General features: G+C 45.4%; 1 protein-coding gene and 1 long non-coding RNA gene across 13 annotated transcripts in view; one reads left to right on the top strand and one right to left on the bottom strand.

Moving 5' to 3' along the window:
* Positions 1–34: 34 nt before the first annotated feature.
* Positions 35–12,984, bottom strand: LOC309657133. The gene is made up of 2 exons (XR_014261662.1): positions 12,060–12,984; positions 35–10,514 (listed from the first exon to the last, which is right to left on the bottom strand). It is a non-coding gene; the product is annotated as an uncharacterized lncRNA (long non-coding RNA).
* The window catches only part of NFIA (nuclear factor I A), a 392,763-nt gene continuing 391,072 nt past the window's right edge, over positions 11,311–13,001 (top strand). For 7 of the 12 annotated variants that reach the window (XR_014261496.1, XM_082453623.1, XM_082453622.1 and 4 more), the window contains exon 1: positions 12,006–12,063. Coding sequence is in view for 11 of the 12 variants with exons in the window: in XM_082453623.1 (XP_082309749.1) it covers positions 12,037–12,063 (27 nt within the window). In the remaining variant the exon portion in view is untranslated. The other 5 variants (XM_082453615.1, XM_082453621.1, XM_082453620.1 and 2 more) reach the window with 4 other exon arrangements.

The raw sequence follows: 13,001 nt of genomic DNA, 5'->3' as shown, positions 1-13,001 counted from the left end.
CCCACTCCAAAACATTTTTTTTTAAAATTTGAGGTTTGTTTTTTTTTTTAAATATTTGTTTATTTATTTATTTATGGCTGTGTTGGGTCTTCGTTTCTGTGCGAGGGCTTTCTCTAGTTGTGGCAAGCGGGAGCCACTCTTCATCGCGGTGCACGGGCCTCTCACTATCGCGGCCTCTCTTGTTGCAGAGCACAGGCTCCAGACGCGCAGGCTCAGTAGTTGTGGCTCACGGGCCCAGTTGCTCCGTGGCATGTGGGATCTTCCCAGACCAGGGCTCGAACCCGTGTCCCCTGCACTGGCAGGCAGATTCTCAACCACTGCGCCACCAGGGAAGCCCTCCAAAACATTTTTGAGTAGAGGCAGGATAAATACGACCAACTAAATATCCACGTTCTTGATTCTGTGCTAGATGATAAACAACTGTTGGTGGTATAGGCCTTCACAGAATAGAAACCTAAATTGTTGTACAGTTTCGCATTCATGATTTCATTGAATCCTCACAAAACTTCATGATGTAAGCGAGGCTGATGATATTCACATTTTACAGAGAAGGAAGCCAGAGGGAGAGGTTGAACTGCCGGAGGCCACAAAGAGCAGAGACTAGAGAACCAGATCCCTCACAGCTCTTCACACCAAGTTGCAGTTGCTGCTCTCACCCCCGCCCTCATTTGTTTTTCCTCAAAATTATCCTTGAACTGTCTGAGCACGTAGAGGTAAATCTTTCAGGTACCTGCCTGGATTTTATAGCTGTCCCTTCAATTTAGATAATTAACCGTTTTCTTTCTCTTATCAGATTCACAAACAGTATTTCTTCACTTTCCCAGGCCTCTTTTCAACTTTGATACTAGAGATAGTTATTCACTCCTTTCCCATTCCTGCAAAATATCCCTTGCATGATGTAATGAAACTGGCACTGAACTGGGGATTAATTCTTTACCAGCTGTGTGGCCATGAGCTAGCTACTTCACTCTACTAGTTTCAGTTTTATCATCTGTAAAATGTGGTGGTTGGAGACTTCTGAGGTCCCTTTCAGCTCTTCTTCTGTGAATTGGGAACTCGTACTTTGCTACCTTCACTTTAGTCATGATACAGATTTCCTCTCTCTGGTTGTCCTAGCAGCTCAGTTGTGCACCATCGTCTTTGGTCTTGAGGAATTTCTAGTTTATTATGGTGTGTGTCTAAGATAAGAAGGATGGGTCTGGGGGTGGGGGAAATGGGGAGTTGTTATTCAACGTTATTCATCAGCTCTGCTTGATGAATAAGTTCTAGAAATCTGCTGTACAATATAGTGCCTAGAGTTAGCAATACAGTACTGTGCCCTTCAAGATTTAAGAGGATAGACCTCAAGTTAAATGTTCTTACCACAAACAAAAGTGGGGTGGGAGAACAAGGAAACTCTGGGAGGTGCTGGATATATCTATTACCTTGATTGTGGTGATGGTACCATGGGTGTTGGTATATGTCCAAACTCATCAAACTGTATACATTAAATATGTGCAGTTCTTTGTATATCAATTATACCTCAATAAAGCTGTTTGTTTTTTTTTAAAAATGGATGGGTCCATGTGTTTGCCTTTGATTATGATTAGAGCCCACTAACTGTTAAAACAGTACTTAAAACAATTGAAGCCTGAACTTTTTCCCAAGTCAGACACATCATAGCTAGAGCTTTGGGGAGGAATGCTAAACAAATTGAATTCTATTCAACCACTCACTATATGAATGACCTTGAGTAACCCTTACAGTTTCCTGAGCCTTAGTTTCCTCGATTGTGTGGTGAGAATGACAATGGCTGACCTATCCAGAAGGAAAGGTAAAGGTGAGAACATATGTGGAAGGCCTGTGACAAACTCAATGTCCTACTATTATGCTACTTAAAATTGCCACCTGGTAATAATGCCACATCTTGCATGAGCCACACTCCTGACCCTGTATTTCATCAGACTACAAGGCTGGAAAGCTAACAATTTGTTCATCTATTCATTCACATGTGAATTTGCCCAACATTTATTGAGGATCTACTATGGCACTTTGCTTGTAGTTATACAAGGATGAATGAAGTCATCACACTTTCAAGGAGCTCATAGTCTAGCAGACAAATGGACAAATAAATAACTATATACAATGTGTAGAGAGCTGTCCTAGAGGTGAGTATAAGACATTATCGAACATGCAGGAGGGACTGATGGATTCTGCCAGGGGAGTTGGGAAGTAGCATTTGGTTCTCGACAAAAAAATGAGTGGAACCCATTTTTTAGGGATTTCTGGACAGAAAAAAAAAAAGCACACAAACAAGGGAAGAGATGAATTAACATGTATGGTGTGTTCAGAAAGTGATGAGAGAAGTGAGTCATTTAGCGTGGATGGGACGAGGGGGTATCAGAGAGAATTGAGGCGGGAGGAGAGTCTGGAACAGGAGGGTGATAATAAAACCAAATGTGATCTGTACCAAGTTGGGGAAAAAACCATAACATTTTAGAGAGAAATCCAAAGGTATCATGAGACTATTTTATAATCTTGACTATTAGTTATAGTAGAGGCTAGGCTGCTATATCAGAGACCTCAGAACACAACGGTTTAAATATGATCTAGGCTGGAGGAGCAGCTTTGCTCCATGAGGTCGTTTAGGGACACAGGTTCTCCTACCTTGCTGCTCTCTTGTCTCCTAGGGCATTGTCCTGGTCTTTGTCACTGAAGTTCAGTCTCTAACATGGCCTCACTGCGGTCCTTAGGCCAAAAATTGACAACAAATTTCTTTTAAACAAGTGACATGGAGCTTGGACTCGGAAATTCTGCTCCCATTCTATTGAGAAGAACTTAATCATGTGTCATGCCTATCTGCAAGGAAGGCTGGGAAATATAGGCTCTAAACCGTTCATCTATGTCTCCAAAAATAGAGAACAGATTTAGGGGAGACAATAGTCTGCCACAACTTGCTTATTTGGAAGCCTCATCAAATCCTACATTTAAATTTGCTTCTAGTATTTATCCTTTATATTGCCACGTTAGATCTCTAAACGCCAGTGTTGATTACTTAGCCTAAAAAGTACTTTGGATGATCTAGGATTTACCAAGCAAATCAAGAAAATGTGAAATATATCTGTGTGTTCAACATTCAACTTAGTTTGGAAATTTAAATTTATTATGAGAAAAATATTGCAATTCTGAATTATGTTTCTAAATCTGTAAGACTCTGATGTTCTAGTCTCCATATCAATGCCCTGCAAGAGGATTAAGGTTTTATTTGGGTCAACAAAGCAGAATTCCTGGAAGAGCCTACTATTTTCAAGGCATAAAGCAGGCCTAGGTGGAAACATGAGGCTCTCAATGGGGGTGACGACTCAAAATCACCCTATTCGACGTGCAGCTGATTTTCAGTGGGGCTGAAGTTACTGGAACACAAATTCAGGGTGTGGGAAGAGATAATAGAGAGTAAACAGTCAAGCTATGTGAGCTATCATTATGGTTACTGTTTTATTTTAAAATTATTTAATATTGGTAGGTTTAAGGATATAGAAGTGGCAATTTGTGGGGTAAGGAGAGCCTCTTTCACTAATAGGTCTTATTATACATCGGGTGGATATTTGGACTTTGGGGAGAGTCTGGAAAAATTGCACTCTTAAGTTGTCCCTGTTGATCAAAGTCCCTAAAGTGAATGTCAATGGCATGTCTCCCGTGCTTCCTCACCTCTCTCCTACCCTCTACTCTTCCCTCCCTTTCTCTCTCTTGCTCATTCATTCCTGCTGTGCTATATAGTTCAAGACTTTATCTTCTCTCACCTTTTTCTAACTGGTCTCTTTGCCTCCATTGCTAGTATGATCTTTCTAATTTGCAAATCTTACCTTGTCTATCTTTTGATTAAATACCTTTCATGCCTCCCCGGTCCCTCAAGCAAAAGTTTAAATGGCTCGCAAGGTTCTCCACCATCTTGCCTCTGTCTGCCTTTCTAACTACATCTCTAGTTACTGTAACACAAGCTAATAGTAGCTAGAGCAATGAGCCACAATCGAAGCCATCCCCATTCTCTGGCCCATTGTATACACTAACATCTCCGTGCTTTCCTGGACAGGAGTGCCCTGCCCCTCGATTGTTCACGTGACAAATTCATACTTTTGGCCCAACACAAATGTCATTTCCTTTTTTTAGCTTTTTATCTGTACATCCAGGCAAAATCAGTCATCTGTGTTCCCATTGCCCTTTATGTATATCTAAGTTGGACGTAGCACTTATTACATTACATTGTTATTTACCTTTATGTCGTCTCTGCCATTGGACTGAAAGCTTCTTAGAGGCAGGGATAATATCTTATTCTCTGTATCCCCAACTAGCACATTCAATGTACCTAGAACATGGTACATATTGAACAGTAATAATATTATTATTATAGCTACCGTGTATTGACCACACATAATGTACTAGGTAATTTACAAATGTTCTGAATATGTCCCATTTTTCAGATGAGGAATCTAAAGCTTACAGAGGTTAAATAATTTGCCTGGAGTCACATAGTAGGACCAACATTAACACCTAAGTTGGACTCCAAAGCCTATACTATGTTGTTAACTAGATGGAGATATAAAAGGTCACTTTGGAAATTGTACTAACCTACCACATTAGACTAAGTTAATGAACTACAGACATTGTACACAAAACTCACTGTTACCACTTACTGACAAGGCCTGGCTTGCTTAGCATTGGGAATTATTCAGACCATGGCCTCTACAGAGCAATGCAATACAAGGTTATACCTCTTGTGCATTTCAAAGGCTCTCAGCTCTTGACAAAACAGACCTCCATTCTCACAATAGGTCGATGTCCTATTTTACAGGTGTTATGTAACCATCTCAAGATCACACAGCCCTAGCACCAGCTGAACTAGGCTTAGAACTTTTTTGGTTACTTAAAAAATTATTTTTTCTTTTTACTTAAGCCACTACATCTCATCAAGTGTATTTCTAGGGTGAAAGTAGTATGCCAAGTGGAAATGTATGCTCAGTGGAGGAGGCCAGGATTAAAATGCCACAGACTTTCTAGAGCCAGGCAATATCTGAATCTATCAGCGGCAGACCAGAACAGCCAAGCTTGCTTAACACCAAGGGCAGCCACAGTACTAAACCTCCCAGTAATGCTGCATCAGTTAGCTAGTTGTAAAGTGCAAGCCTACAGCCAAAAATGTGGTTCAAAATAAAATAGGAGGTTTCTCTAACCTCTAATTTAACTGTGCAAGGTCCTGTTATTAATTAATTAGGTACCTTCACCAAGGACAGTTAAGAAAATCAGACAACTGCCAGGTTGCTTCCTATTCCTCTTGACTTCTTATTGGATAATTTTTATCAAGTGAGCTAAGCACACATTTTCACGTAACTCAGTTATTCAGCAAAACGTCCTAAGCTACTTAACTGATATAAAGCAAACACATTTAAAAAAAACGCCATAGCCCGGTTGTGAAGCTTTCCAATTAAAGGGACACTCTCCCCGCACCGCCACTGCATCAATGGCTAGTTTATTGTTTAAAATAAACACATGAAAGGTTAACATTGAGATATCCTGATGACATGATCTTAAAGAGTCTGGATTAATAAGATGAATCAGTGAGATGAAGGACTTAATATTCCAATAATTGTGTTTTAACCCCCCTCCTTTAAATGTCGAAATTCTTACAGCTCTTCTTTTGGGGGGATGGGAGGTAGAGGGGTGCATTAAACTTCGTGAAACCCAGATTTTGTAAGGTTATTGACAAATCAGACAATTGCAATTAAGTTAGAATTTCACTGCGTCTCCTGCTTTAAAGGAAGAGCTTCATTCTTGAGGGAGCGCACCTAACAATTTTATGTTCAGCCATCTGCAGAGAGCAGAGTCAATGCTTTTTCCTTTCTGAACCTGGAGCAGAAGCTTTATTTCACTGCGAGTTCTCTGTGACATTTTGCACTCTCTTGATTTAATGAACCAAAGAGGATCTTTAACTCTTGGTCTACACCAGTGCAAATAAAGGTTAAATCTCTCACTAACCATCATGAACTAGCCTAATAACTCACGAGAGGTTGTGGAAAAAGAAACCGAGAAAGCAGGTGTGCAGACTTGATTAAAACGTGCAAAACCCGCACAACCGCAGGCAAAGGTACTACATCCTCACATCTCCTTAGTACCGGCTGCCAGGTCCGCAAGCGGGGGAACTCCTACTGCGCCAAAAACACCATCCTGCGAGCGGGGCCTAGTAACACAGGGGCTTTTCTTCCGAACGGTGTCCCGACCGGAGCTTGCGCTAAATGCCGGGGCTCCTATTGGCCACACGCCGTGGGGGAGGAGGAGACTGGCGGGGAGAGCGACAGGAGGAAGGGAGAAGGGGGCAAGGCCTTTTCCCTGCCCCCTCCGGGCCCCCTCCGCAGGCAGCCGCCGGCGCCTCTTGCGTGGTTACTATGCAAATTGCAGCGATTGCGGAAATAAACAAGGGAGTAGGGACGGGAGAGAGGGACTGCGAATCGATGGCAACTTCTGCAAAGTCTCGTACAATCCAAAGCACACAAGGCAAAACCAGAGAGAATCTGAGAACCAGCCAGCCGGGGTTGGATCGCTTTCAAAAGAGGAGAGAGAGACAGTGAGAGAGGCAGAGAGCGCGCGTTGCAATTGCAAAAGCCTCCTGATTTGGAGTAAAAAAAAAAAAAAAAAAAATCTCCAAGAAGCCTGCAATTGGCCAACAGCTTGAAAAAAAATCTCTTCCGGGTTTTCAACGGTTCCAAGTTTATTTAGATATCTTTTCTCATGCAAAAAAAAAAAAAAAAAAATAGGGGGACAACATATGAAGCAATTCGTCTGAACATTTAAAAGTTTCTCACGTACTCTTTTTACATTGCAGTGGTACGTGGTACATCTTTAAACTTTCTATTTTGCGTTTATACGATATGTGTTTTATAAACAACAATAATGGTAGAATGATTTTGTTTAATGGCTAAGACTTTAAAATTTCTCTAGCTTGCATATGCATTGAAGTGACTGCTGGGTAAATATCTATTGTAATGGTTTTGTTTTAAAGATGTAGCTTTGTGGATGGCTTTTTTTTTTTTTTTTTCTTTTTTGCTATGTGCATCAGGGACCGGGTTTCCTTTTTTTTTTTTCTCCCCGAGATTTGAAAAAATTGCTGAGCTTGACAGATTTTTTTCCTCCTAGCGCTTGCTCGGTTCCAGAAAGGGGGAAAAAAATCCTGTACGTGCTCTGTTCTGTAAAAAGACGTCTGGCCTCAGCAGTCAACCTAACCCGAAAAGAAATGTCTGGACCCGGAGAGTAATTGACGATTCGATCCTCTAATCAATGGGACAACATGGGAGATTGACAAGAGCTTTATCCAATCATATCCAAGCTTGGGTGTACAATGGCTCGCAACAGCCAGAGGGGGCCGGGCAGAGAAGATCTGAAGTTCTCTGCGGCTCTGAAGGGGATGGTGCGGTTCAAGCTGTCAAAGCTACAAGCTCTTCCGGATTTAGCAAGCACAATAGGAAAGAGTTTTCGAGTTTAAGAAAAAAAAAAAAAAAAAAACAGCATGGGTTTTGTTTTGTCTTGTTTTGCGTGAATTGTATGCCTTCTTCATCGCCTTTTGGGAAAAGTTTTAAAAAATTCTGCTAGAGAAATCTTTAACTTTGCATGAATTGTTATTTGTAAATTCAGGGAAGTTGTTAATGGTTGTGTAAGGTGAGGTTCAACTTTTAAAAATGTGTGGCTTGAAAACTGGGACTGTAGTGAGCTTTGGGAAGTAATATATTGCACAATTAGCCTTGCAAAACGTCTTACTCTGATTATCTTAGAAGCTTTGGCTTTTCAGGTACTTTGAAGGAATAGGCAAGCCTCTCTTGAGCTCTAAACAACAGGTTTAAGGTAGAGAGACTGTTTCCCAGGTGAACTGACAGCTGTTTTATACATTTGAAGGGAAGATGGGGAGAAAGAGAGTGTTGTTCTTGACTTTTCTTGAATTCTGTTTAAATATATGGTCAGTAGCGAATAGGATCTTGAGACTGGCCAAGTTCACGTTTCTTCTTGTTACCACAACAACCCCTGTGGAGGGTGTGTGTGGAAGATTGCTGACTCGCTAACTCTTAGCTGGAGTCTGGCCTCTTGGACAAGTCTTTGACACCAATCCAGTGGAAACCAACTGTGGTAGCTTGTCTTGGAGACAGTAACTGGCAGCCTCTGACTAAAATATATCCATCTCTTCCTTCCCTCTGAGCTGTGTAGACACCTAATTCTGTTGGGAAGTGAATGGAAAATAATATAGGCTCTTTCCCATCTTTGGCTTAAATTCCCATTGAGCTATTTCCCAAGGCTTTAGGCCTTCTAATCAAATCTGGCCTGGAAATCTGATGTAAGAATCCACTTGGATGCTCAGTTCAGCAACATGATTCAATTTAGGAATATATGCATATAAGAAAAATCTGCACACAAGTGACTGTAGGTCAAAAAACTAGAGAAGAAAAATGTTGGAAGATGCTAATAATAAAGTTAGTCTTGGTAGGAACTATAGTAAATGGCGTTGTCACTTACGAACCCCAATTTTACCTTCATTGCTTTTTACATTAAAATCTAAATCATATTAATAAGATCTTCCTATTAAGTAACCTCCAAAATGAGAGGTATTTGAGATGTACATATAAGTGAAACCTTATTGACATAATTTATATATCTAAGAGGATTTCACTAAAACTGGCAAGGTAACATTTCTGCAAATAAAACACAGCAAATGCAAGGCTGGGCTCTGTGCCAGGGAGAATATGGATAGCAGAGAGCATGACAGGAGCCTCCTTTGCGCAGAGACAATCCCATTTCAAGGCAGCCGCCTAGCACTTGCAAAATAAATGACTGGAGTGGTTATTTCCAATAAGGGGTTTATCCTTCCTAACAATGGGTCACTTATATGATTGCAGTAAACTAGTTTTTGTACTTCACCTGTGTTTCCTATACTGTTCTCTCTACTGTCCTTTCTTTCTTCTCTTCGCCCTCCATCCCTGTTCTCTTTCAAGGGTCTTAGTATCTTTGTGAACTCTGGACAAGGATTTACTTTTGCAACTTGGGACGTAGGGGAGAGGGTTGGAAAGGTTTTCTACCCCCAGTCTGCCCTTTGAGGAACATCTGTTTCTTTGTGTGTTTAAATTTATGCCTGTTGGAGAGAAAGTTACCAGAAGCCTCTCTGTAACTGTAACTCTTCTACTGTATTTTTCGCAGTCCTGTTTCCAAAGGCTGTAGTTGGAACTGTGCTTTGTAGTGTTTCCCTCGCCGGCCCACCCCCCCACCTCCCGCGGGGGAGGGAGCGGGAGCTGGCGGAGGTAGGAGAGAAAGCAGGAGCGGATGTGCAGGGCTTTGGTGCTGAACTTGGATCCAGCCCTTGCCTAGAGGGCGCAAACAATCGTCCCATATCCAAAAGTCTTACGAAGGGCGCCAAAAGTTACTTAAGATAATATTGCTAACCGCAGAAAGCTGGAAATCGCGGGCACATCCACTGCTGCAACAAAAGAAGTTTTCAAAGTAGAAATAGCAGCATTAAATTACTTCCCCCCCCCCTTTTTTTTAAAACCAGAGCGACGTGCCAGCCCTTTCTAAAAAATTATTTTCCTTTTTCTTGAGATTCACTTAAAAGTCAGCGTCTTTGCTGTTTTGGGAAGAGGCAGATGTGAAGTCTACCTTTTAACACACCAAAAGAAAGATTTTAATCTGCTCTGGAAGAAAGCTTCCCAAGAGTACACACTCGGAACAATAACTTCTCACTGTGCCTCAGTTACATGTTGGAACCGTCAGCCAGAAACTTCTATCGAGGAAACTTGGAGCGCGTTGAAGTTATAGATCCCAGCAAGGGTTTTCGTGGCCAGGGATGTTGTCTCTGCTATTCGGCTTGTCTTTTAGGACGTTTCTCCCCTACTGATATCCAAGAGGAACCAAGGAAAAGCAGTTGTGTAGTTTGGGAAGACGGGTCTCTCTCATTAAAGGTTTAAGTCATTATTTCCCCTCACCCCTTAATAAATAATCAGAGAGTTTTCCAAGGAGATTTAGAAGCGGGGGGCGTGTGAAAATGGTCTCTTGAGAATTCAGGAATTATTTTGGCAATAAAGTAACTAGAGAACAAGCATAAAATCACGTTAGAAAGATACAGAATATTTCAGAGAACTTTGTTTTCTCCAGTAGCATATTTCTTGCTCCTTACTTTTAAAAGGGGGGTGGGGTGGGGGAGAGTCTGAATGAGAGTGGCCTTAACATGTCACCTCACCCTCACATGCTGAGTGGGCATTCCTACAGGAATTTCCTCTTTTCAGAGGCTCTCTAGCTGTGTAACCTCTACCAAGGTGCAGATTCCCCTGTCTGTGTGCCAGAGCCTTTCAACGTGATACAGTCGTCTTTCCTTTTGGAATCTTGAGAAGGATTAGAAAATGCAGCAGGCTGCAAACTAGAGTGAGGGAGATGAGGAGGAAGAAATGGGATGGGGGTTTGTAGGAAGGAGGTATACTTTTTTTTTTTTCTTTCCCATCAGTGAAGAGAGCCTAGAGAGAAAATATGAGGTTAAAAAAACTGGAAAAGCAGGCTTATTGGCAACTTGCCAAACCCTAAAAACCACCCCCTTTTTTGCCAAAACAATACTTTAGCAAACCTAAAATAATTGCAGGAAGCTCTTTTCCATTTTAAGAACTATTACCTGGGGGAGGGAAAAAGAGGGGATTCTTAAAAGGAACCCTTCCAGAGGTGTCTCAGGAACAGGGACAGTAACGATAGCATGTGTCCAGTTCTGGGCACGTGTTTGTGGACCAGAATATCTCCCTTCCCTAAGGGGACATCCCTTTCACATTTTTTTTTCTTCCTAAAAAGAGAAAGATGTCATAGCTAAACCACTGTTGTTTCTGAACGTGATAGAACTTTTTCTATGGCGTCTGTGTTCAAACCCACTAGTTTCACAGTCCTGGGAGGGAGAATGCTAGTTAATCTCCGCCTCCCTTTCTCCAGACACCCCCCCCCCAGCCCCCAAATCCGGTGAATCTTCCTTGTGAAAATTTCCCCCACCACCCCCGCTTCTGGAGGCCATAGGACTGAAGCTGCACAAAGTTTGCAGGATTTTGTGCATAATTACCTCTGCCGACGATCTATTCCCACAAAAAGCTTCGTTGGAGAGACTACAATGCTTTGAGCCGTACCGCATTTCAGAAGGGAAAAAAAGTTACCTAGGAGGTCTGATTTTTAAAAAAATTTGCATACATGCAAATTTGCCCCCCCTCCCCGCCTTCTCTGCGGTTCTCTACGTGCCCACGCAGCGAACCGAGGGGTGCAGGGCAACCTGGCAAAGTTGCCCAAGTCCTCCACCGAGGTCCGCGAAGGTCTGCGGCGGGGGTTGGGGGATGGGAACGAGGAAAAGTAGTTTTGTTTGCTTAAGCACATCCTGTGGCAGCCTATAGCTGCCCGGGAGTACAGACTGTAACTGCTCCTCACTGCGTTACCCAGTAATGCGCTGAGCGGGGACTGGGGGGGCGGAGGGGGGGGGCCGAGCGAGCGAGCGAGCGAGCCAGGGAGCGAGCGAGGGAGCGAGAAAGGAGCGAGCGCGAGCGGCCGCGGAGGCTCGGGACCCGGCTGGCCGCGCGGCGCCGCAGCCGCCCCCTCCCCCACACCGCCCCCCCCCCCCCCCCGCGGCGGCGCGAGCGGGCGGCGGCCGTGCGGTGCGGTGCAGAGCGGAGGCGGAGGCGGGCGCGCGGGCAGCTCGCGGGCACCCGGCCGGCGGGCGCGGGAGCTGGAAAGGGTGCGCTATGCCTTTAACGCCCGCGTACAGTAGACATGTATAGTGGAGTGTAGGGAAACTCTAGGCGGGGTTAAAGTTCAGCTCATGGAGCGGCAATAGCGCTGGCTGGCTGCAGTTGAGCCGAGTTGGAAATGTGAACGCAAGAAGCAGGCTTGATTTTTTTTTCTCCCCCCTTCTCTCTCTCTCCTCCTCTCTCCCTCTTTCTCCTTTCTCACCCGCACTCACGCACACCTCCAAACCGCACACCCAGACGCACACGCACACCCCACCGCCGGGCAGTGATGTATTCTCCGCTCTGTCTCACCCAGGTAAGCAGCTGTTTGGATGCGGAGGGGCTGTGGGGGTCGGAGTGGCGGGGGCCGACCTGGGGCCGGGCCGGGGGTGCCGGGGACCCCCGCTCCAGCAGGGCCCGGAACATGTGTCTCGGGGTGTGCCCATGTCTGCGCGTGTTTCTGTGTGTGTGTGTGTGTGTGCGCGCGCGTATGCTCGTGGAGGGGGGGTGGTGAAGAAATACAGCTTTAAGAAAGTAACTTTGTTTCCATGCGGGTGCATTCCTCTTGCACGGCCATTTGTGTGGGCACATGGCTAATGGCGCCCTCTTATTAATGCGTTAATTAATATCGGGGCGATTGACTGCGGAACGGCGGTGTTTTCGGACGCCCCGCACGTGTTTCGGCGGGGTTGCAGCCCATGACACGCTGAAATCTGGACTCAGCGTTTCTGCAGGCGCGAGGCCGGTTTCTGTAGTTAACGCGGCGCCCGGGGAGGGGGCCGCCGACGGAGCCCCCAGCACGCCCGCACTCTCGGGGCCGCTGCACCCCTGGCTGCGGGAGAACTCGGGTCCCCGCGCCCGCTGCCCGCCCGCTGATCCCGCGCCGCAGCAGCCTCCCCAAACTCTTACTTTTGTTTATTGTTTCTCAGCCTTTGGGGTCCGGCCGCGGGAGGGACGCGGGCCGGGGCCCCCGGCCCCGGCCGGGACAGCGCCCCTTGGGCACGGGCGGGCGGCGGCGAGCCGGTCCCGGGTCTCGGCGGAGCGGAGCTGCGTGGCCCCGCGTCCCCCCGCGCCGGCCGGGTGGAGCCTGCGTCCTCGCCGCCAGTCGCCCGCTCGCTTTCCCGAGCGAAAGTTTCGGTGCCGGGACGAGCCCACGCTGCGCGGGTCGGCGAGCGACGGAGGCCGCGAGCCGCGGGCCGGGGCGCGCCGGGCGGAGTTGGGCTACCGCCCGCGAGCCTGAGCGGCGGCCGGGCC

This window comes from Balaenoptera physalus (assembly GCF_965194825.1).
Source record: "Balaenoptera physalus genome assembly, chromosome: 1".
In the NCBI taxonomy this organism is placed as follows: Eukaryota; Metazoa; Chordata; class Mammalia; order Artiodactyla; family Balaenopteridae; genus Balaenoptera; species Balaenoptera physalus.
This window is presented reverse-complemented; position numbering and strand designations above follow the sequence as displayed.